The sequence below is a fragment of the Gigantopelta aegis genome, chromosome 6 (assembly GCF_016097555.1).
Source record: "Gigantopelta aegis isolate Gae_Host chromosome 6, Gae_host_genome, whole genome shotgun sequence".
Taxonomy (NCBI): domain Eukaryota; kingdom Metazoa; phylum Mollusca; class Gastropoda; order Neomphalida; family Peltospiridae; genus Gigantopelta; species Gigantopelta aegis.
Genome location: NC_054704.1, coordinates 72540737 through 72565081, shown reverse-complemented (window position 1 = coordinate 72565081; position 24345 = coordinate 72540737). Strand labels below are relative to the sequence as shown.

Sequence of the window (24345 nt, the reverse complement as noted above, 5' to 3'; positions counted from 1 at the left end):
CAAAAAAAACAACTGTTGCTAATCGCGCATTAATACAATAACACCACAACCGTAATTAGGTGGCCGAATTCAACATTGCAGATTTTAAAAGTATTGAAATAGTGTATTTTATAGTAAAAATAAAATTAATTATGTATACTTGATTGATTATCAATGTTATTTATAATTTAATTATTGCTTTAGCATTAACTGGGGTGGCTGGAAAGTGTTGGAAATTACAGACAGGGTACAAGAGAATTTGGCTCCGCCCACAGGGGTATAAGGGATTTATTTGCCCAACGGCAAACAACCAATAAGATTAAAGAATTTTACATGAAGGCGAGATAATACTTTTTAATGATTAGAAAATACAAACAGAAAATTTCTATAAAATTGCGTAAGTTTGTTAAAGAGTCTATATAATGTAGATTTGTATAGAGAGTGTGATAATCCACCTCATCCCCATTGCTGTATTTTCCTGTCGGAAATGAAATTTCCATTTGGACTTGTACAGTTTGGAGGCAACATGGCCAGGTAGACTGGTGTATCTGCACCTAAAACATGAAAAGATTACATTATCAGGGTGTTCATTACAATGACAGACCTCTAGGTTTTAAACACTATCATTATTCACTATTAGAGCCGTTTTTAATAAATAAAATCAGACATTACTTATATTTTACTGTTTAAATTATCCATTTCTGTACATTCAAAGTGTTTCTGGTCATCCTGGTGTTCCTAATACTTACAAATGCATTTGTGATATTCTTAATAATGCACATATATTTGGATAGGCGTTGGAAATGGGGGGGAGGGGGGCACTGGACCCCCAACTCTAAAATTGGGGGGCACAATATGCACAATATGAACTCGCATTTAATAAGTGCCATCAAATGGAGAGACCGATCAATAAACTATTAAAAATGTTTTTAAATAATGATAAAATATGAACTTTGGTTCATGTGCATTGCACTGTTACGATTTAAAAAAATCATCTGAAAACTGTCCTGAAAGATTTGATGTGCAAGTCATCAGAAGACAAACATGTAGTTCTGTTTTGTAACACCAAATAATACAATACCTTCATCAATCGTTTTATGGCCTTTGAAACTGGACATATCTGTTGCCACATAGCCTGGACAGCACTAAAAGAAAAAATACATATGTTATATAATCATAAAATAAAAAAATAAAAACCCCAAAACATAATACAGATTAGGTTTAAAAATCTGGTCAGAAAACCTGTAGCCAAAATCAGGTTTCAGTTAACCAAACAAAATTAAGGCTCTTTTACAAAAATGTACTGATTTAATTTTCAAATTTCTTTTTTTGGGGGCAACTTCAGCATCAAATATATTTGAAATATTTAACTTTAATTCAAATTGGATGAATATGCATAAAACAGGGATTGACCTTAATGATGGCACTGTTGGCAACTACCATTGCTGCAATATGAATTGCCAGACTTTATGGATGAAAACAGGGCTTGAGCATAACAACGGCACAGTTGACAACTACCATCACTGCAATATGAATTACCAGACTTTACGGATGAAAACAGGGCTTGAGCATAACAACGGCACTGTTGGCAACTACCATCGCTACAATATGAATTGCCAGACTTTACCGATGAAAACAGGGCTTGAGCATAACAACGGCACAGTTGACAACTACCATCACTGCAATATGAATTGCCAGACTTTACCGATGAAAACAGGGCTTGAGCATAACAACGGCACTGTTGGCAACTACCATCGCTGCAATATGAATTGCCAGACTTTACCGATGAAAACAGGGCTTGAGCATAACAACGGCACTGTTGGCAACTACCATCGCTGCAATATGAATTGCCAGACTTTACCGATGAAAACAGAGCTTGAGCATAACAACGGCACAGTTGGCAACTACCGTCGCTGCAATATAATTGCCAGACTTTACCGATGAAAACAGGGCTTGAACATAACAACAGCACTGTTAGGCGGACGGGCGGGAAGGGTCTGTGCAACTGGGAAACCACTCATAATCCACCCCTGAAAATTACCATCAGTAAGCATTTTGCCTTCAACAAAAACATTTCAAAATTACTGTAGGTAACAAATTCTTACATTCGAACCCTAATACAACAGCATATATATATATATATATATATATATATATATATATATATATATATATGAAGAGTTTAGGAGCAAAATGCTATCTATCTATTTTTCATTTTCAGTAAAAGTGATTTTTTTAATTGGCGTATATCGCGTTTTGATTTTTTTTTAAACGGGATTTACCCAATACAATTTCATAAGAATCAATCATGGTTTGCGGCATATCAGCGGGCCTACGATTAGCCTTTACTGACATCCAATAATGGCTTTAATTAAAAACTAGAAAGAAAATGGTTTATATCACGTTTTGCGCCTGAACTCTTCATATATATATATATATATATATATATATATATATATATATATATGTATTTGCTAAAGCTAACAAGGAAATGTTCTTACAGCATTGATGACAATGTCTTCTCTTGGGTCACTCTGCAACATTCGGTGTTGAATGAAGGTCATTACGGTGACCCCGACCTTTGACATGCCATATGCAGAGCTGGGCCATCCCTTCGCTTCGTGTGTGTTAGACTTCGTAGCTCTGAAATGATACACAACACAAATTTGTGTCAAGCATTTATGAATTACTCGCAAAACATTTCACATAACCCATTTAGTTTTGCACCCCAACATACAAGCAACAAGGAACGGAACAAGTTTTGAGTAGCTTTATACTGATAGTGGAAATTAATGTTATACAGCTATCACATTTTGTGTTCATGGAGGATTTAGATACAAAAAAGACCATTTGTTGATTTCTAGCTGATTTCAATGCATTTATTGTCAGTTTTATATATTGGTAATGAAATTTGTAATAATAATAATATTTTGCATTATAGAATGGTACATGTGTGTGTGGTTTTTTTAATTTTATTTTATTTTTTTAGTTTTGTTTTTTTAGAATAAATGTTCAAAATATGAATGGGATGAGTTGAGGTATGTAATTATACAATGACGTACATGTACATAATACACATGAAAACAGTAAATAATTTTAAACTGTATGTGACTCCAAAATGTAAAATATTTCAAACTGTTTCAATCCAGTAGAAATCACTGTTATCATATATTGTTTCAAAAGAATACAGTAGAAATCACTTCTATCATATATTGTTTCAAAAGAATACAGTAGAAATCACTTCTAGCATACATTGTTTCAAAAGAATCCAGTAGAAATCACTTCTATCATTTACTGTTTTAAAAGAATCCAGTAGAAATCACTTCTATCATTTACTGTTTTAAAAGAATCCAGTAGAAATCACTTCTATCATATATTGTTTCAAAAGAATCCAGTAGAAATCACTTCTATTATTTACTGTTTTAAAAGAATCTAGTAGAAATCACTTCTTTCAAATTGTTTTAAAAGAATCCAGTAGAAATCACTTCTATCATTTATTGATTTAAAAGAATCCAGTAGAAATCACTTCTATCATATATTGTTTCAAAAGAATCCAGTAGAAAGCACTTCTATCATTTACTGTTTTAAAAGAATCCAGTAGAAATCACTTCTATCATTTACTGTTTTAAAAGAATCCAGTAGAAATCACTCTTTCAAATTGTTTTAAAAGAATCCAGTAGAAATCACTTCTATCATTTATTAATTTAAAAGAATCCAGTAGAAATCACTTCTATCATATATTGTTTCAAAAGAATCCAGTAGAAAGCACTTCTATCATTTACTGTTTTAAAAGAATCCAGTAGAAATCACTTCTATCATTTACTGTTTTAAAAGAATCCAGTAGAAATCACTTCTATCATTTACTGTTTTAAAAGAATCCAGTAGAAATCACTTCTATCATTTACTGTTTTAAAAGAATCCAGTAGAAATCACTTCTATCATATTGTTTTAAAAGAATCCAGTAGAAAGCACTTCTATCATTTACTGTTTTAAAAGAATCTAGTAGAAATCACTTCTATCATATTGTTTTAAAAGAATCCAGTAGAAATCACTTGTATCATATATTGTTTCAAAAAGTGTACATGCTATTATTGTCAGACACATTGTATAATGAATACAATTTATAGATTATTTTAAAAATATGAATGAAAGTTAAAGTTTCTTTTGTTTAACGACACTACTAGAGCACAATGATTTATTAATCATCGGCTATTGGATGTCAAACATTTGGTAATTCTAAGTCTTAGAGAGGAAACCCACTACATTTTTCCATTAGTAGCAAGGGATCTTTTATATACACCATCCCATAGACAGGATAGCACATACCACGGCCTTTGATATACCAGTCGTGGTGCACTGGCTAGAATGAGAAATAGCCCAATGGGTCCACCGACGGGGATCGATCCCAGAACGATTGCACATGAAGCGAGTGTTTTACCACTGGGCTACATTCTAAAATATGAATAAAGATCAAGACTAAATTTTGCTTACTCCACAAAATCTTGCAGAATTGTCTTCAACGTATCCATGGTAATAGAAGGATCTTTGAGCTTGGCTTGGTTTTCTGGGGAACATTTCTTGATGCTCATCTGTGAAACAAGACTGGACACATTCACCACTCTGTGAAAAAAAAGTTTAAAATATTTACCAGCCGCACAAATAAGGATTTATTTTGTATATCAAAGCATGTTAAAAACATTAAAAAAAAAAATCAAATTATAAAAATTAAATCAAATTTTAATTAATAAATTTCAAAATTTCTTTTTAACATGCATTGAGATGAAGATTCATAGATAAACCATGTTCATGGATGTAGGGCTTATAGTTTGTGGGAAATAAAGAGTTAAACATGAAACTTTAATGTTCAGCTAAACACAAATATTTCAGTAATGCCAAAATATATTAATTACTGTAATACTTTCATTTACAATAACGGCACATTATCAACTACTCAATAATGTCACATTTTTAATGAAACATACAATTGTTTTGTTTAAATTTTATTACCGGAAGTAGTATTTTATATAAAAATATTACGATTGAACCGAGTGTATAATTTGGAATTTTTTTGATTAAATGCGGAAAATGGCGAAACGTTACGAAATGTACTGGTACTGATAAATATATTTTTTTCCCCTCAAAATTCTCCCCTTTCTTCTTAGAAGTGAGAAGTCACTTCTCCTACTTTTTCAATTCTAGATTAGGGCCTGAAATACTGACTCCACCACCAGCACCACTGCCATAAAAGTAATACCGTAACTTGGCTTTTTTTACTTTGAAAAGGCAATTACACAAATTATAAAATAAAATCAAAGTCCTAATTCAAAACAAAATGCTTACCTATGGAATGTTTTTCTCAGAGTTAATTACCCGGTTCATTTGAAATTGGTAAAGAACTGTTAAAAAGTAATTATTTGGCCATGGGAGTTGTATTATGAAAAATAACAATACATGTGGATTAGCACATTAATTGCTGTGCATTTAGTAAACAACATTATTCTGGTGATTTAATACTATCACCCGATTCAATGAAATAATTCAAGAGCTCACTGTCAAAATTTAAAGTTAAAATTTGTTTAATGATACCACTAAAGCACATTGATTCATCAGAAGGAAGGAAATGGTTTATTTAACGATGCACTCAACACCTTTTATTTATGGTTATATGGGGATGAACATATAGTTAAGAACCACACAGATATTGAGGGAGGAAACCCACTGTCACTACTTCATGGGCTACTCTTTTCGATCAGCAACAAGGAATCTTTTATATGCACCATCCCATAAACAGGACAGCACATACCACAGCCTTGATATACCAGTCGTGGTGACTGGAATGAGAAATAGTCCAATGGACCCACGGATGGGGATTGATCCTAGACTGACGACACATAAAGCTAGCACTTTACCACTGGGCTAGGTCCTGCCATGTCAAAATTAAAAGAGTCAACTTCTAATTTTTTCATACAAATTGTCTTAAGCAAAATGGTATTTGATGTACCGGGTAATTTCTTAAATTAATATTTAAAGGTTAACTTGATCATAAACTGTTAACTATGAGCTGTATGATTTAAATCTATTTTACTGTATACTTTGTATCCCCAATAGTGAGTAAAATGTGTTATTCCTGCTGTTGCTTTCACATAAGCACTGCAAAGCGTCGAGATTATAAAATATCTAAATGTTCCAAACATATTTGAAAACAAGGATGTCTTATTGTTATTCATATGTGACGTCATTTTAATAATTTTCAGCACATAAACTACACTGCAGATGGGGAAAATTGCAGGTTGCACTATACCAATTAATTTCCGGCTGGGTCGAAGTTCGAGGTGTACCGAACTTTTGATAGAGAAGTTAACACCACAAGTCCTGTGATTGGTTATAAATGTGAGTGTGTTGGTTGTAAAAAAAATTAGTTTCATCTGGCCTAAAAATGTATGCAATTTTATTTGATGTAGTACCACCGTGTCAAGTAGCCTTGTGCTTGGAACATGTATGGGGTACCTGTAAAAAAAAGTACTAAAATTTTGTGCGAAACTAGGGGTGTTGCAGAAACATCTGGTTATACCGAAAATGAGCCATGAAAGGTACCATTTTCTGCAGTTAATACTTTGAGGTAGGGGTTGTAGTACTGATATTTATGGGTCACAGTTTGGTTGATATATTGCATATAGTGTTTTTAAACACAAACGTTAACATGGTCGCCTATGGGATTTGAATTGGTATAGTCCAACCTATAGCACATATTCAGTGCATAATAAAAAAGATTATGATTTTTGTGATTTAATTAAATTAAACTACACTATTTGATTAATTAGCCGTCACTCGGCCATGCAAGTTCACAATGACCTTGACCGTGACAATAATTACTGTACATAGCTCTGAATGGAGTTTGAACAAAAATTAGCACTGAGGAAAAGTTGGTTTTGGCCTATAATTCATACTATACAGATTTGAATGTTCTTATTTACATGGTGTTTGACTTGCCATATACAACTGCTCTTAAATATGTTAATATATCTAGGCAGTCTGAACTTAGATTTTAATAGCAATTTATTTTTATATTAAAAATAACATGTGCCAATATTGGGATAATGTCTTTAACTTCTATAAACATAGTTAATGTTTCATGTGTGTACTTCTGATAGCTTAACTTTTTAAAGACCTTGATTTTTATTGTCCTTTTGGCATATTTATAGGGTGCTAAGTCATATTTTAGACAAATTTGTAGTTTTAGGGGAAACATTTTTTTACTTTGAAGAATTTTTTTACCAAAGCCATAATTAAAATTTTTGTCACTATTGTGCCTTCTGTTCTCATTTATACATAACAATAAGCTTGTTAAACATATCTTTAGGTCTCCAGATCAAATCTTTTTTTAAAATAATCACTTAGTTTGCTCCCATGAAGTGTATTTTAAGTGTATACTAGATTTGGAACCAATTTTTCCAGATTTGATTATCTACCTTGGTGTAATTTGATGATTTATTTTATTGTTAATGCTGTATTATCCAATGTTAATAGCTAAATGATATGCTGGATTACAGATTGTAGGAATACATCCAATATACATATTGTATTGATCTGGATTAGAAAATAATGCAATAAAATAGATGTTCGGGTAATTATGTCACTTAAAAACAGGTTTTTTTAGTAATGAATCAAAAATAAATATGCGAAAGCTGCATGATAATTCCAGATATCACAAATTTTTAAAACCTCCAACTGCAGTAGGGTATACATAAAATATAGTCAGGAATATTGGTGGCTGCCAATGGTTTTGATGGTCCAATTTGAAAATCTGCATAGCTGATGGATTTGAAATTCCCGCACATGGTAACTTGAAGATGCCCCCACTCAGCATACAGGATTTTCTTCCAACAGTGATGTGCAGGACATTAAGTCATTACTTCATACAGATGCAGTCATGTTGGTTTTTCCTTCCTCAGACATTGTATTTTTTTAATACTGATATTTCTTTGATGTGCCTATTGAGGTCTTCATAATCTAGGGGTCAGTCAAGTACATGTGTTTCAATGGAATAAGTTTAAGGAGTTGAGGTACTCTGAATAGCCATGCTGTCTCTACATATATAGCTGAGCACACACACACATCTGACAATAAATATCTTCAGGAGTATTATTTTTAAAAAAATTATTTTTTCAAATATGACATATTGCATTTGTACAAAACTGTACAAAATACATGTGTTTTGTTAGGTGTACATTAAATTAGGTTGCACTGTAGAAACAACAGTTTCAGTGAGGTTGTCAGTTTATGTCAGAAGACACCAGATCCTGGTTGTCATAAAAACACATGATTCACCACCTTTTGAAACATGTATGTTATCAGTATAGGTTGCACTATACCAATTAATTTCCGGCTGGGTCGAAGTTCGAGGTGTACCGAACTTTTGATAGAGAAGTTAACACCACAAGTCCTGTGATTGGTTATAAATGTGAGTGTGTTGGTTGTAAAAAAAAATAGTTTCATCTGGGCTAAAAATGTATGCAATTTTATTTGATGTAGTACCACCGTGTCAAGTAGCCTTGTGCTTGGAACATGTATGGGGTACCTGTAAAAAAAAGTACTAAAATTTTGTGCGAAACTAGGGGTGTTGCAGAAACATCTGGTTATACCGAAAATGAGCCATGAAAGGTACCATTTTCTGCAGTTAATACTTTGAGGTAGGGGTTGTAGTACTGATATTTATGGGTCACAGTTTGGTTGATATATTGCATATAGTGTTTTTAAACACAAACGTTAACATGGTCGCCTATGGGATTTGAATTGGTATAGTCCAACCTGCAAGAACTGTCACCATTCAAGGGAGTTAACTCTGGTTTAGTGAGCTCTGTGGTCTAGTGGATAAGCTGCTAGACGAACAATCAAGCTGACAAAAGTGGTTCAAATCCCGTCAAAGCTGGCTCACACTTTCATTCATCTTTCTCTGCCTACCATTCTCATGATCTTAATAATAAAAAAAAACCTTTCCAATATCTGCCACAGTTTCAATATGTTTTTGTCAGTTTCTTCAAATTCTGCCTTCTGAGCTGTCCACACCATTGCCTACCTGTCTCAACTTCCTCCACGAGTGCGGTCTATGTGTACTTCCCTGCACCCATCTGGCATCCTTGTCCTAATAAAGCTGGTCTGACCCACGGCACTAACTAATGACCACTGGTAGTAGAGAAACATAGTAGGTGGTTACAAGTGCCACTTAACAATGCTAGAAGTAACTACTGAAGACTCTCCGAAGTGGTCAGTTTAAGCCCACATCTAAAAGCTGATGGGAAAAGACAGGCATGTAGCACGGATAGCCACAAGAGACAAGCACCTGTCGCAGTTGTAAAGACAAGGACAAGCACTGGTATGTGGAGGTGGACAGCGAAAGAAGATGAAAGATAGGAGTTGCCAGATTGGGCACAAATGAGATGGAATTGAAAAGAGTAAAAGGAAAGGGGGAAGTGGGATAAGAACCCCCCCCCCCCCTTTTTCCTTTTAGCCAAAAAGCAATTTTAATGCAAGAGTTTCTATAATTTTTTTATTAAACTGAAATAACCTTTATTGGAAATAAAAACATGTAATGTCATCTCCTGATATTTGACTACAACTTGTCAAATGGGGTCTGGTTTCAACTTTAATTTATTATATAAAGTAAAATTCTAATTGAATTACCTTGCATGTGGACGAAGAAGAGGAAATAATGTGTCACAAACATCTAATGTTCCCAAGAAATTAGTTTTCACAGATACCTCCGCTTGTTCACTAAAAGGAGCTGTGGATGCCACCTGAAAGAAGGAAGAAGAAATGTTTTATTTAACGACGCACTCAACACATTTTATTTACAGTTATATTGCGTCAGATATATGAGAGGAAAACCTGCTGTCACCATTTCATGGGCTACTCTTTTCGATTAGCAGCAAGGGATCTTTTATATGCACCATCCCAGACAGGATAGTACATACCACAGCCTTTGTTACACCAGTTGTGGAGCGCTGGCTGAAACGAGAAATAGCCCAATGGGTGCACCGACCACCTGAAAGAATTGAACACAAAAATACATGGCCAGTTAGTTATCTGCCCTTTCTCAAATTATACACGGATTTATCAAGAATATTTCTACAGGGTTCCATGTTTGATGGGATTGTAAAAATTAACGTGAGTTAATCATACTTGGGATACGTTTTCAGGCCACTGAATGATGCAGTACACCATTGTTAAATTAATTTATTAGGAAAGACATAATTAAATATATCTATTGCAGGAGACAATATTTCAAAATCTTAGGCAACCGGAAGTCTGTTCACGTGAGTTTTACTCGGGTAACCAATTTTTTGGTTAAGTGAATATAGTTCTTGTAACCGATGAGTTAGCCTATACCTAATCCTAAAACACTTGAACTATGATTCTGTGCTACATTGGTGGTTCAAAAACAAACTAATTTTCACTTTCATTACTGATATATGGTACTTTTAATTTTTAGAATGTAATTGTTCACCACATAAACATGGTGGTTCTTGTGATTTTAATGTTGCATAACTGACATGTGAACAGAACAACGGTTCTCGTGAAATGTTGTGCCCTGTATTGGGAATTTTCAGTGCCACTTTCTTTTGAGAAGAGGCCTATGTTTGGACCCACAAAACACCTGAATACATTCCTGTTACAGGGCTTGTGCTGTCGGTAGCCAAGTTAGCTATTGTCTAATTTTTATAAAAAAATGGCTAATAAAATTTGCAAGTGGCTAAAATTTTGGCTAAGCCATTTTTTATCTTCTAATGAACAAACTGTTACATAATGAGACACCTCAAACATAATAATAATACCATATATACCATTAGCATAATAGCGATCTCGCAACCGGCAACGAAACATGGTGTCATCCAGAACAGGCCTACAGGGTAATGATGTTTGCTTATTTGAATAATCAGGGTTATTAATTTTAACAGCATGTGTTCAACATGTATGAAAGCAAAGTTCTGTAGCTTTCACTCTAACTTTGTAAAGTCTTTGAACCAAAGTAATAAAAACTGACCGACAATGTCAATGTATGTCCATTCCAATACACATGCTAGTTCAGGGCCGAATGACAAGTAGACTATCCCATTTGGCTATTTTTTTTTGGCTAGAGTACAGTTCAGTTCAATTTTATTTTTGTGCTTATATCCAATTAAGGTTCAAGCACGCTGTCCTGGGCACACACCTCAGCTATCTGAGCTGTCTGTCTAGGACAGTGGGTTAGTTGTTAGTGGTTAGTGAGAGAAAAGAGGGCGATGTGGTCTTACACCTATCCACAGAGTCGTTAAAACTCGCTCTGGTTGGAAGCCGGTACCAAGCTGTAAACCCAGTACCTACCAGCCTTATGTCCGGTGGCTTAACCATGACCCCACCGAGGCCGGTTTTGACTAGAGGTATTTTTGATCCAGGGTGAGCCCTGCTTTTATAACAGTTCTTTTGCGTACATTACCAGGTTTTTTACCTTGTAAGCAATTCCAGCATTATTGACCAGTATATCCAGTCCACCATACGTTGATTGCAGAAAGGATTTCAGCTTGACTATACTGTCGTGGTCAGTGATGTCCAGCTGGTGGAACTTTGGAGATAGCCCCTCTTTCTTCAGGTCAGTCACTGCCTGCTGACCTCGACCTTCATCACGAGCTGTCAAAATATATGTTAGAATATAGTCTGTCCCATCATTCTATTAAAATGTTTTTTGTAAATAATTTCAGTTTGGTTTGACGTAAGAAGAAAAGTAAATGTTTTATTTAACAACACACTCAACATTTTATTTATGGTTATATGGCATTGGACATATGGTTAAGGACAACACAGGTATTGAGAGAGGAAACCCGCTGTCGCCACTTCATGGGCTACTCTTTTCGATTAGCAGCAAGGGATCTTTTATATGCACCATCCCACAGATAGGATAGTACATACCACGGCCTTTGTTACACCAGTTGTGGAGCACTGGCTGGAACGAGAAATAGCCCAATGGGTCCAATGACGGGAATCGATCCCAGACCGATCATGCATCAAGCGAATGCTAGAATGTCAATAATGCCATATCTGTGGTATAGTATTAATATAATACTATTTAAAAATGCAAATCATATTGAATTTGATATTTCTTACAAACTCGTTGGTGAGAACAGCATGCGTTATTTTTGGTTGTAAACACATGTACACATGTTAACAATTTCAAGACATGACTGGTTGCTCCTAGCTGATGACCAGGTCACCAATGCCATACAACCAAAAAAAAACCTACAGGATGAAAATCGATTAGACTGACGTATAGTTAATCTGACATTCATGTGTCTGTGACGCGCAAGTCAGCTACAAGTGCAATGGCTGTAAATAACTTTTATTCGACAAAGATGTTAAAATTTGCTTAAAACCTGGTTTTTGAGGATATATAAGAAATAGAATAATTACTACATTTGTGTTAGATACCATTCATTTCACAACTCGTTTAAAAATGTATCAAACTCACTTTCAGTCATTATAGATACATTTTAAAACAACTCGTGATAACAGCCACTCATGTATTATTCTCTATATATAGTTCACTGGCCTTGGTGGCGTCATGGTTAGGCCATCGATCTACAGGCTGGTAGGTACTGGGTTCGGATCCCAGTCGAGGCATGAGATTTTTAATCCAGATACCGACTCCAAACCCCAAGTGAGTGCTCTGCAAGGCTCAATGAGTAGGTGTAAACCACTTGCACTGACCAGTGATCCATAACTGGTTCAACAAAGGCCATGGTTTGTGCTATCCTGCCTGTGGGAAGTGCAAATAAAAGATCCCTTGCTGCCTGTCATAAAAGAGTAGCCTATGTGGTGACAGAGGATTTCCTCTAAAGAACAGTGTCAGAATAACCATATGTTTGACTTCCAATAGCCGATGGTTAGATAAAAAAAATTGATGTACTCTAGTGACATTGGTTAAATAAAATAAACATTACTTTTTACTTTTAGTAGCGTCGTTAAATAAAACAAACTTTACTTTTTTACTATATATAGTTTATATAGGTAGTCAAATTTGCTCTAGCGGCCACCTGTATTAAGCAACCACGTGTAGAGGCTACATTTTATTCCACCAACCAATCTGATTTACATTAAGCCACATGTATTAAAAATAAAATAAAAAATTTGAAACTCTCTTCTGTGTCACAAATTTGATTATAGAAACCATGCACAGTAGCATAAATGATGAGCAAAGTTTTTAGAGTGGGGGATGGGTTATGCTTCCCCAGAAAAAACATTTTAAAAATAGAAAATTCACTTGGAGCCCCCCACCATGCACATGTAAATAATGTTTGAACTTAGACCCCTGTAGTTTTGTAAAGCATCTCATGATTCACCAACATCTTAACGTATTACCTAATTACTGAATGGAAAAGGAAGGAAATGGTTTATTTAACGACACACTCAATACATTTTATTTATGGTTATATGGCAACAGACATATGGTTATACCACACAGATATTGAGGGAGGAAACCCACTGTCACCACTTAATGAGCATTTGCTGGAGTGAGAAATAGTTACTGAATGATCACTACTGCATTTTGTGTATTACAAAATGAAATTAAGAACTTACCTGTCAAAATGACATCTCCATCAAACTGCTTACACAAGGCTCTGACAATGGCAAAGCCAATACCTTTATTTGATCCAGTTACCTGTATGAATTACAGTAATTTGAAAGTGATTTATCAACAATAAAAAAGAACACCGTCAAATGTTATTTATCAACAATAAAAAACCCCACTGTATACATGTTAATAATATTTTAAAGAAGATTAAAGCACAGTAATATAGTTTCTTCACTAGCTAGACACTTTAAAAGTAAAAATGGCACATGTTCTTACAGAAAGAAAAAAAGAAATGTTTTATTTAACAACACACTCAACACATTTTATTTACGGTTATACGACATCAGACATATGGTTAAGGACCACACAGATTTTGAGAGGAAACCCGCTGTCACCACTACATGGGCTACTCTTTCCGATTAGCAGCAAGAGATCTTTTATTTGCGCTTCCCACAGGCAGGATGGCACAAACCATGGCCTTTGTAGTACCAGTTATGGAACACTGGACAGCGCAAGTGGTTTACACCTTCCCATTAAGCCTTGTGGAGCACTCACTCAGGGTTTGTAATCTGGATTAAAAATCTCATGCCTCGACTGGGATCCGAACCCAGTACCTACCAGCCTGTAGACCGACTGCCTAACCACGATGCCACCGAGGCCGGCCATGTTCTTACAGTGACAGACCCTAGTTTTAAAACACTACAACATATTTTTCACTATTTGAATTGTTTTTAATAATTGAAATCAAACATTACTTCGATTTTATTGTTTAGATTATCCATTTCTGTAAATCCAAGGTGTTTTTGGTCATCCTGGTATTTTTAGTACCGCAAAATGCTCTTTTTTTGTATATTTGAAAATGCATGTAAGCCTCTGAGAAGTAACAGTTATAGAAATGAACTCTAGGCCTTATTTTAAAGAGTATTTTCCTGTTTCAATGTCACCAACTCTTGTTTTACTTAATGCAACTTTATCCAAATGTGTTACCTTTTAGGTCTAACTGGAACAGAATCGAAGAGCTGGTTTGTATTTTAATGGTATTACAATTCTTAGGTGGCGGAAGTGCCACACTTCCTAACTAACGCATCCCTTCAGTTAAAAGTAAAACTTAAAAACTGTCTTATCATTCAACTGCTGCCTCGGTTGAAAATAAAACTTAAAAACTGCACAGGCGTAGGAAGATGCCAAAAAGTGTGGGGGTGGGCACACTTTTATATTTACACACTTTTACACTGTTATAAAACAAATGTATAGCAAAATATCTGAAAAGTGGGGGCACCCCCCCCCCCCCCCCCCCCCCCCCCCCCCCCCCGATTTCTATGCCTTATCATCCAATTGCTGCCTCAGTTGAAAGTAAAACTTTAAAAAACTGTCTTGTCATTCAATTGTCAACTAGCACGAGGGCGCTTACGAGACGTTTCGGCCCCGCTACACATTCGGCCCCAGACGTTTTGACCCCACTTGTGTTTTGTTGTTAAATTTTATCGTAAGTATTGTAATTTCTTTCTCATGTTCTCTTTCTTTCTCTCTTTTTGTTATTATTATTATTATTAGTTTTAACTGAACATAATATCTGAGTGTTAAAGAATAAATAAGAGCCAACCAATGTTTCCAAAACTGTATTTAGCTTTGATAATCCAAAAATGAACATATAATTATTAAACTGATTTTCTTGTTTGTGTAAATACAATTTAATAAATTGCAATAAATTGTTTTGCGTTTGTTCTACTTATATTTTCATATAGACCCTTCCCATAATAGGGGTGCTTTACATGTGGCTAGAACTGGAACCACTGATGTTTGACGTCAGTAGGGATTACATGTGTACAGAAATTAGGTACGAGCACAAAGAATGTTTTGGAGTTTGGAGTCGGTATCTGGATTAAAAATTACCGAATATATCTGTATACACGAACACTAAATCGCCGTATATTGCATTAGGGGCCGAACATGTACGGGGACCGAAACGTCCTAACACCACGATGGTCGTTGTGTGTGTATGTACGGTGTGTGTGTGTGTGTGTGTGTGTGTATAAATATATTATGTGTGCATTTACCAGTATTTTTCATTTTTCATTTTACTTGTAGAATGCTGGGAAATGCATTTCACAACATCTAACTTTGAATCGTTTTCAAGGCAGAATGACCCCACCCACTAGAAAGTGAGAAGCTTCTCGCCATCGAGTCTGACCTCGGACTAGGCCTACATCGGCCTCTCCTCAGTGCATGTTTTGCAATGTGAACTACTATTACAGTCACTAATATATGACTAAATTATAAATAACAATGCTATTATACATACCACTGCAATCTTTTTGATGGATGACATCGCGTAATTTAAGTGTGGTCGAAGTTAACACCACTGCGGTAACAAAAGCGACAACTGCATTTTTGGTGACCTGCTCTGAACGGTAACAAGTGGTTTCGCCCTTATATTTTCTGTCCCGGGACAAGCACCTAGCTATCCAGAGACAGGCCCCGGGACAGACATGCTCGAAACTCTAGTGGTATATGAGCATGTAAAAATTATTCGCACTCGCACTCGCCCTTATAACTAGTTCACCCGATTCGCTCTAATTTTTATTTTGTTAATAAAGTAGGCCTACATTCATTCATTGATTTGTTCTATATCCATTGATTTTTATATGTCACAGATTGCGTGTTTATATTTACAGATAAGGCGAAAATAAAAATTAAGTTTGTTTGTCCTCACCCGACCGACCCACAAAAATCGGCCCGTGTCAAAATCTTTTTTGACCTCTTTTCAAGCATTTTTTTTTTTTTTAAAACCAAGTTGTGTCAAGCAAACGTTTTAAAACCCAGATATATTTAACCAAACTTTATTAACGTTTGTCGATTCGTTGAAAATTAGAAATTCTGTAAGCCTTGCTTTTCGTATTAACAATAACGAGAACACGTATTTCCCGTGATAGCACGAGATCTCGCAGTGCATGTTGATGGAACGTGCACGTGATAATGGCGTTTCGCTTGGACATGAATGAAAGTGTGAAACGAAAGCATTTGTACAACTTTACACTGTGTTGTTCCGTTGTTCTACACTGTGGGACGTTATCAAACATTATATGCAGTAATGATATTTCCGATTTCGGCGATGATTGTAATTGGAATGAGGTACTCGAGTCATTAATTACGCATTGTGACCGTTCAAAAAGCGGAAACGACTTGTTTCGATTGATGGAATCCAACAAACGTTCTGTGTCTTTGACTTCAACATTGAATGGAACAGATATGTTTTATCCTAATATGCAGGAGAAAATAAGTGTCGTGCATCACTTTGACAAATGTTTAAAGTACGCCAAATTTGAAATTGAACGATGTGTTACGGAACCGTCAAACGACGAGAGTGCTTTGTTGACCGGCGGCGGTGTGAACGCATTTCGCAGGATGATGGACGCTAGAACCGAAACGAAACCACCGCCACTAAAGGACGTCAGAAGTGGTAGATTCACAGGTATGTATTTATGATTATTCAATACTCCTGAATAAAAATTAAGATTATAATTGCTAATAAATCTTAAAATAAAACATACAGTTTTGTGAATTACGTGTAGAGGGTGGATAAGGGAGAGTCTTCAAATAAGTTACTGTTCTAAAACTTTTACTTTAGTTGGTTCATTGATTTATTGTAAGTAAGTCGCTGTTTAAAATGTCTATTTGTAGCATTGAAATGTGGAAATGGTTGGCATAACGTACATTGAACAACTTGTTCATGGGTGAGTGGGATGGGGGTGTTTTTGTCAGAGCATTGCCTCCCAGACCAGGCGGGTTAGCCCGGTGCGCGGAAGCTATGCTCAATTTTTTGTAGAAATTATTGGACTTTGTACATAAATTATTAATATATAATGAATGTTTTAGGATACCCCAACACCGAGAAAATATCAGATATTGCATGCCAAGCAATGGTAAATAAGTGACGAAATGAATGCTATATAAATGACGATTTCATTTATTAAAGTGGCAGCCTCTGGAATATTTTTTATTATTTAAGCATTTAGAACAGTTAATTCAATCACGTTTCGTGCATAAGTAGCAGCGCACTCCACATAGAATACGCTAGCTTTTCGTAGTCAATAACAGTGTCTTTCGAAACTGGGACGAGAAGAGCGGCTCACTTGAACTTCTTCTTTCATTGGTTGATCGCAAGCGTGAAATTCCCCAACAAGAGATACTTGCTTGTTCGATCAAGTCTTCCATATGTATGACGTCAAATACCGATAAAAATAGAACGGTTTAGCTAGACTGCGATACAAAATGGCGTTTTTGTTTTCTTCAAACTGTATAGTAAACATTTGATGATAGACGTTAATGGCAACAACTCGCCAGTAAATTAAAAGTGCAGTTATACTTGAATTTGAACTTAGAACTTGATTTTATTGGATTTATTCCAGAGAATGTCAATTTAAGAATTGAACATGATAATTTTTGAGGTTCATGCTAGTATGAAACACAAAACCGATTTACACACTGTATGAATGGCATAGCGCAATAGCACGAAGCCATTCCTTCTAAAGTGTGTAAATAGGTTTTGGGTTTCATAGTATCATGAACCTCAAAAATTATAACGTTCAATTCTTATAATTCCAAACGTGGAAAATGTTATATAATGCAAATCGTATTGATCAACAATCACTAAATTCTCAATGTTACGTATTAACGCTCGCTTTAGGGGAATCGCCAACGTCATTCAAAATTTGAGCTTCTTGCAATATGAAACTCGATTTTTCAAATGACGTATGTTTTACAGATTTGAATCATAACCATATATATAATATGTTTTCCAGCAAAAGACAAACTCTACAATGACATATGTGTGGAACTGAAACGATCTGGAGCAGAATTTCCAAAATCTCTTCTCCCTGATGAAGTTATGAAGCAGGTTGGGGCGATTGTTGACCTGCTCTGGTACATTGATGGGAATGTATCTACTATTCAGGAAAGGTCTACACACGTACCAACAGAGATCACACCAGTGCCAAATAGGTATTGCTATTAAAAGCGTATATACTAAGGCCTACAATACTATCCCCTTTTATACATGATTGGTGTGCATTTAAAAGATCCATTGCTGCTATTAAACCAATATGTGGTGGGAGTAGTTTTCTTCTGAGACCAGGGATCGAATTGTGTTCAGTAGGTCAAATGCTAATCTGAGGAGCTTGGGTCGTTGGATCGAACTACCTGTTTGGCCTTTTCCTCGTTCCAACCAGTGTCCCATAACTGGAATACCAAATGTTGTTGTAAGTACTGTCCTGTATAGTGAAGTGCAGATAAATGATCCCTTGCTGCTTGTTTGGTAGTAGACTAACCAATTTCCCATGACTGGTACATCAGGTTTGGTATGTACTGTCCTGTCTTTAGGTAAGTGCACATAACAGATCGCTTGCTGCTTAATAGCCTAAGTGGTGTCCCATTACTGGTATACCACATCTGATCTCCAAAACCGTCGTACAGTCAACATTGTATCTGCATATAGTAGTTGAAACAATGTTTTATGCAAAATAATTTATGATATGTAGTGTCCTGACTGTGGGAAAGTATATAAAAAAGATAATTGCTGCTTTTCCGGTAGTAGCCCATAGAGTTGCAGCTACAGGTTTCTCAGACTAAATATATATCAGCCAGACTAGAAATTAGTAAAATATGCAAGATAAATAAAATAATGCAATATCTGTTTGAAATTTGTGTTCTACGTTTCGACATAGGATTCCATATTTCAGCTTTTATTATGAAAAGTAGGTCATTATTAGAATCAACCACAAATTTAAATAACAGTGTAAGAAGCATATGCATGTATGTATAGTCTGACGTTAATTTCATCTGTTGCAAGTTATTGATTTTTTTCTTCAGGTTCTTGAAGTTTGAAGGCTACAATGATTGGAGAAAAAAGAAGTCAAAGAAGCCACAGCTACATGCAAAAGATCTTGATATTCATAGCCAAATCGTATTTCGTTTGACAAGCAAGCCCTATGTACAAGTTTGGAATAATGAACTTAAAAATGATTTAAATTCCTTGGCAGCTTCCCTCAGCTCTTATGCCTCCTACTTGAAGTCGAGCAACATCAAGCAGCAAACTAGGCAACAACAGCTTTATCCAGTTCGACAGGTAACTGATAATGTATGGATTGAGTACAAACCTGCTTCAGCAACAACAGTAGCACCAGAGTATGCAATTCTAGAAACAACATTAGGCGAGTTAAAAGACTTTGAAATCCTATTCTTTGATCCAGATGTACACCAAATTTCAAGTAAAACTGGATCACAAAAGTATCAAGAAAAGTACAGATTTTTTGACAATCTTCATCTTTCGCAAGACGTGGCTTTGCTGTCCTATGATCCAGGTGGTTCGCAAACATCTAGTAAAGTTATTTGGAAAATTCCAGCAGGAGTCGGCTCTTCAGAGTTAATGACTACTGCAAGTCGTGTTCCTCGGTTCCAGACTGTCAGAATTCCATACAAGGCAAATGAAGCGAGATTTCACAAGAAAGTTCTGCAATGTAGCAGGAAGCAAGATTCCATCTCATGTGTTAAGGGCAATATATGCAGAATTGACTCTTGATGCATCATCAGATCAAAATCCTGTCATAGACGCCAGAGTTCGGCAAGCAGTACTGGCTGGTGATCCAGATTTGGTGGTTGATATGCGCCATTTAAATAAAGGCCGTCCAGGTGATGCATTTGATGCATTTTTCCAGGAACTAGAAAAGCAAATCGAGTCAATAACTGCAGCTGATGAAAGACGTCATAATGTTGAACATATTTCCAGATTTATTTCTGTGCGGGACTTGATTGAGCAAGTAAAATCTCGCCTTCCCCCCAACACAGCAGTACCAAGTGAATCTACAGTCCTCTTTGCTTTTGTGGCAAAAAATTCTCATACTAAAGTAGCAAAACTTTACAAAAGTCGAGTGCCTTTGAGATTTACTGTGCAAACACGACAGCTTCGGGCTTCACACCAAGATGATCACTATTGTGCAGCACAGTTCAAATATATGCGTGAGTTTGCTGTGAAACATCGAGACAGTTACCTTTGTGTGTCTAGATGACAAATCAAAACTAGATTTTGGAGAGCCGGGTGCTGCCTTATCATCAGGAGTGCGCGGAAAGAAATCTGTTGTTCCTACTACATCAACTCTTTCATGTTTGGATCATGATGTAGGCCAAAAGGGCTCTATCAAACCATCAGTGTGTCAGGAGAGAGTTGAGCGGATCCAGTTGAAAGGTCAAAACTTTAAATGTCTCAGTGCAGCTACAAAAGATGCAATCAATGAATTTGAGGATGATATCCAGAACATTGATCCAGAAGTTGTTAAGGGACAATATCAGCAAGTGAATGTGAACAAAAAGCAGAAATATCAGGACTTTTTGAAGACTCACTGTCTAGAGCGCACATACACTTTTCAGGTCAGAAAATGTAATGATGCGACATGTTGTGTTCCGCCAGTTATTCAGTTTCCTTGGCTGCCTGACCCAAAAATTGCCTCGGATGGTCAGCACTTCAAGCCCTTTGATGAAGTACTTGGCTTTCCTACGACTGAAAAAGACCGTCCATCTTCTCAAAGGCAAACCCTGACTGCTATTGCGGAAGATCAACAGGTATGTGAGATAGACTCTGTATAGTGACATCTGCTTAAATTGCACTTGACCAGCCTCGGGGGCGCAGTGGTTAAGCTATCAGCTCACAGGCTGGTAGGTACAGGGTTCGTATCCCAGTACCGGCTCCCACCCAGAGCAAATTTAAAGACTCGATTGTAGGTGTAAGGCCACTACACCCTCCTTTGTCTTAATAACACGTTAACATCTACTAACAATTAACCACTGTCCTGAACAGACTGCCCACATAGCTGAGGTGTGTGGCCATGACAGTGTGCTTGGACCTTAATTTGATATAAGCACGAAAATAAAGTTGAAATGCGATTGCACTGTATACAAAATATATTAACAGTATAATACCAATATGAGTATTGGTATTAATCTCTTGACTAAACATATGTAAATATTAACAATATATTAAAGCAATTTATTGCCACTCTTTAATTGTAACACTCAAGAAATGCTTAAGATGTAATACAGTATTTATATTAGATTTAGACATCTTCAAAATAGTATTGTATTTAATACAAACAAGAAATCACATACTTGCAATGTTTATTTAATACTTTATTTATTCAGGGCTGCAAGAATTCAGTACTTGTTGGTCAGAATGTCCGGCAGACGGTTCACTGCCATGAATGTGGGAAACCACGCTGTGTCTACTCAAAATCCTCTTTCACAAGTCGTGATACCAGGTCCTTCAAGCGACTGATCGAGTCTCATGACTACACTTGTGGGTCCATCTTGACTCCTGATGGTGAGTTTTCAAGATTTTATTGATGACATCTTAATTTGAAATCATTGTTTCTCTCCAATGTGTGTATCCATATAGGACTTTTCACTAGTCCTGTTATCAGGTCCTTCAGGCATACCAAGACTACACATGTGCGTACCAAGACTACACATCAGAGTTCGACAAATCCGCTAGCCCGACGCCCGTGGCTAGTGGTTTTTAAGTTCGGGCTAGTGAGAAACGCAAAACCACTAGCCCCTGCGGGCTAGTGGTTTCCCCCCTCCTCTCGTCATCGCTCGATCGTGGGATTTTTTTTTCTTTCTTTCTTTTTCTCTCGGCTGAAATTTCGTTTAATAAATTTGATTGTGACGTTTGTCATCGAATAATATCAACAACGCAATCAGTATATAATAATAATCCACTTGAGCTAGGTCTGCAAACTGCAGTAACATGCTGTCTCTACATCGTCACAGTTACAGCATGCATTGTTTACCTTTCCCTTTCAAGTTTCTGGCACAGGAAATAAAGTCTAATGACATGCGTGTTTTAATTGGTTAGACACGTCACGTGGTAGTTAATCTCGCACATATGTTTTAGGCTAAGAACTTGGAAATCACCAATCGCGAGGACAGGTTAATCTCAATCAAGTAAACCCCAGCCATGCTTTGAATTTCAGTGTTTGTTTTATTTACCTATTGTTTTCTAATTTAACACTTCGCTGACATGTGGTTATCGGCAATCAGGAAAACAATTTACTTTAATGGTAACCGCATATGCAATGACTCGGCTTGGCCTATTACGTGTAGCGGTTTGGATAATACGTCACAGCTGCCGATACAAGATAATACCTTTTTTGTTCATCAATTAACAACGGATTAGATGTCGCCGTTATATTCTTTTGATATCGGTCTGACATGGAATAATGCCCTGTATTTGGCATCACCGTTCCTGGCGACATAAATAGTAGGCCCTAAATATATAACCAACTACCAAATACACTGAACCATCTATTACCGTGTGTCACACTGTTGTACCCTCATTTAAATTTAATTATTTTGATAGTGTGTTTAGATACCAACCAAGAGTTTGCTCAATTATTTTTCCCCGGGTGGAGGGCAAAAACGAAAACGGGACAATGACGATGGATCACACTTGACAAAAGACAAAACACTGAAAGTTACAACATGATTTAAGTGTTTGTTTTATTTTACTGTTATACTCGTAAATGTGTAATGTTACAAAAATTATATAAAAATCCAGTTATAATTGATCAGGAATTTGGGCTAGTGCTTTATCTTGGTGGGCTAGTGGTTTTCACAAACCCACTAGCCCTGTGGCTAGTGACTTTTCAAAATATTTGTCATACTCTGCACATGTGGGTCTATCTTAACTGCTGATGGTTAGTTCAATGTCAAATTTTTTATTGAAAAGATCTTAATTTGAAATCATTGTTTATCTCAGATGGGTGTATACATTTATTGTTATGCAATAAATACAAGTACTAGTATAAGCCCAGCAGGAAAACTGGGTTGAAGAAATCTCAATAGTGATGGTACTAATTAATTTTCATTCTTTGTAACACCAGTAATAATGTTTAATGGACAAAAAGTATAATACAATGCACAGATTAATTTTCCTTCTATTTGCATTTTAGGTCACATACTTCAAGGAAAGGCATTTGTCAATACAATGCACATATTAATTTTCCTTCTATTTGCATTTTAGGTCACATACTTCAAGGCAAGGCATTTGTTAGACTTCAGATGTGCTGTACCACTCCAATCGAGTTTGCATATTTTGCATCATCGTCCATCGTCCGCAAGGATATATGTTGTCATTGTGGGAGTTTCGGGGCAGAACGAGACAAGGATCTCATGCAGAACTATCGCGTTGTATTACCTGTTTGCATTAATTGCAAGCACCTTGGATCTCCAAAGAGGAATCCTATTCGGAAATGAATATGTTAACTAGTGTGTTAATCTTAACTATAAAACAGTACACTTTAAGCTGGTTGCTTTGTTATATTATCTGTAGAACAAAAGGCTACATTTTACTTTAAACCAATAGTGGTGCAAATACCGTTAAGTTAAATTCAAATGATTTATTTTCTTGAATATGTATGGAATCCCCACCCCACCCCACACAACTCAAAAAAAAAAGAAAAAGATTTTTCCTACCGACCTACCCACATTTGAAATTGCAGGTCGGAAATGGACAAACAAAAATATTTTTAAGGATGGCCTAAAAATAATATAATTTTGTTTTAATATTTCCAATATCATTTACTCAAGCCATATAGTATACTATATGATATACATGAAATACGTACAGGCCTTAGATAATATAGACAATGTATTCACATTAATAATTAATTTATGAACAGTCACAATGCATACTACTGATGTGCTGTGGTTTCTTA

General features: G+C 35.9%; 2 protein-coding genes across 2 annotated transcripts; one reads left to right on the top strand and one right to left on the bottom strand.

The window, feature by feature from the left end:
- Positions 1–232: 232 nt before the first annotated feature.
- LOC121375962 (carbonyl reductase [NADPH] 1-like) lies at positions 233–16150 on the bottom strand. Its single transcript, XM_041503705.1, has 8 exons — positions 15885–16150; positions 13588–13669; positions 11465–11643; positions 9661–9773; positions 4471–4599; positions 2481–2622; positions 1061–1124; positions 233–533 (listed from the first exon to the last, which is right to left on the bottom strand). Exons 1-8 carry the CDS (start codon positions 15909–15911, stop codon positions 436–438), a joined length of 834 nt encoding a protein of 277 aa, XP_041359639.1. The 5' UTR covers positions 15912–16150; the 3' UTR covers positions 233–435.
- Positions 16151–16285: 135 nt separating this feature from the next.
- LOC121375961 lies at positions 16286–23930 on the top strand. The gene is made up of 5 exons (XM_041503704.1): positions 16286–17054; positions 18385–18583; positions 19451–21196; positions 21773–21950; positions 23652–23930. The coding sequence occupies exons 1-3, from the start codon at positions 16559–16561 to the stop codon at positions 20157–20159; spliced, it is 1404 nt and encodes a 467-aa protein (XP_041359638.1). The 5' UTR covers positions 16286–16558; the 3' UTR covers positions 20160–21196; positions 21773–21950; positions 23652–23930.
- The last annotated feature ends 415 nt before the right edge of the window (positions 23931–24345 follow it).

What these genes read in the sequence shown, in the direction of transcription:
- LOC121375962 (XM_041503705.1), bottom strand. Translation starts at nt 15,911, where the DNA reads ATGTCATCCATCAAAAAGATTGCAGTG. An exon ending in CCATCAAAAAGATTGCAGTG is followed by an intron (nt 13,670 to 15,884) that starts GTATGTATAATA and finishes TAATTCATACAG; the next exon opens with GTAACTGGATCAAATAAAGG. An exon ending in AAGACATTGTCATCAATGCT is followed by an intron (nt 1,125 to 2,480) that starts GTAAGAACATTT and finishes TTTTTCTTTTAG; the next exon opens with TGCTGTCCAGGCTATGTGGC.
- LOC121375961 (XM_041503704.1), top strand. Translation starts at nt 16,559, where the DNA reads ATGGCGTTTCGCTTGGACATGAATGAAAGTGTGAAACGAAAGCATTTG. An exon ending in CAGAAGTGGTAGATTCACAG is followed by an intron (nt 17,055 to 18,384) that starts GTATGTATTTAT and finishes TATGTTTTCCAG; the next exon opens with CAAAAGACAAACTCTACAAT. An exon ending in ATCACACCAGTGCCAAATAG is followed by an intron (nt 18,584 to 19,450) that starts GTATTGCTATTA and finishes TTTTTTCTTCAG; the next exon opens with GTTCTTGAAGTTTGAAGGCT.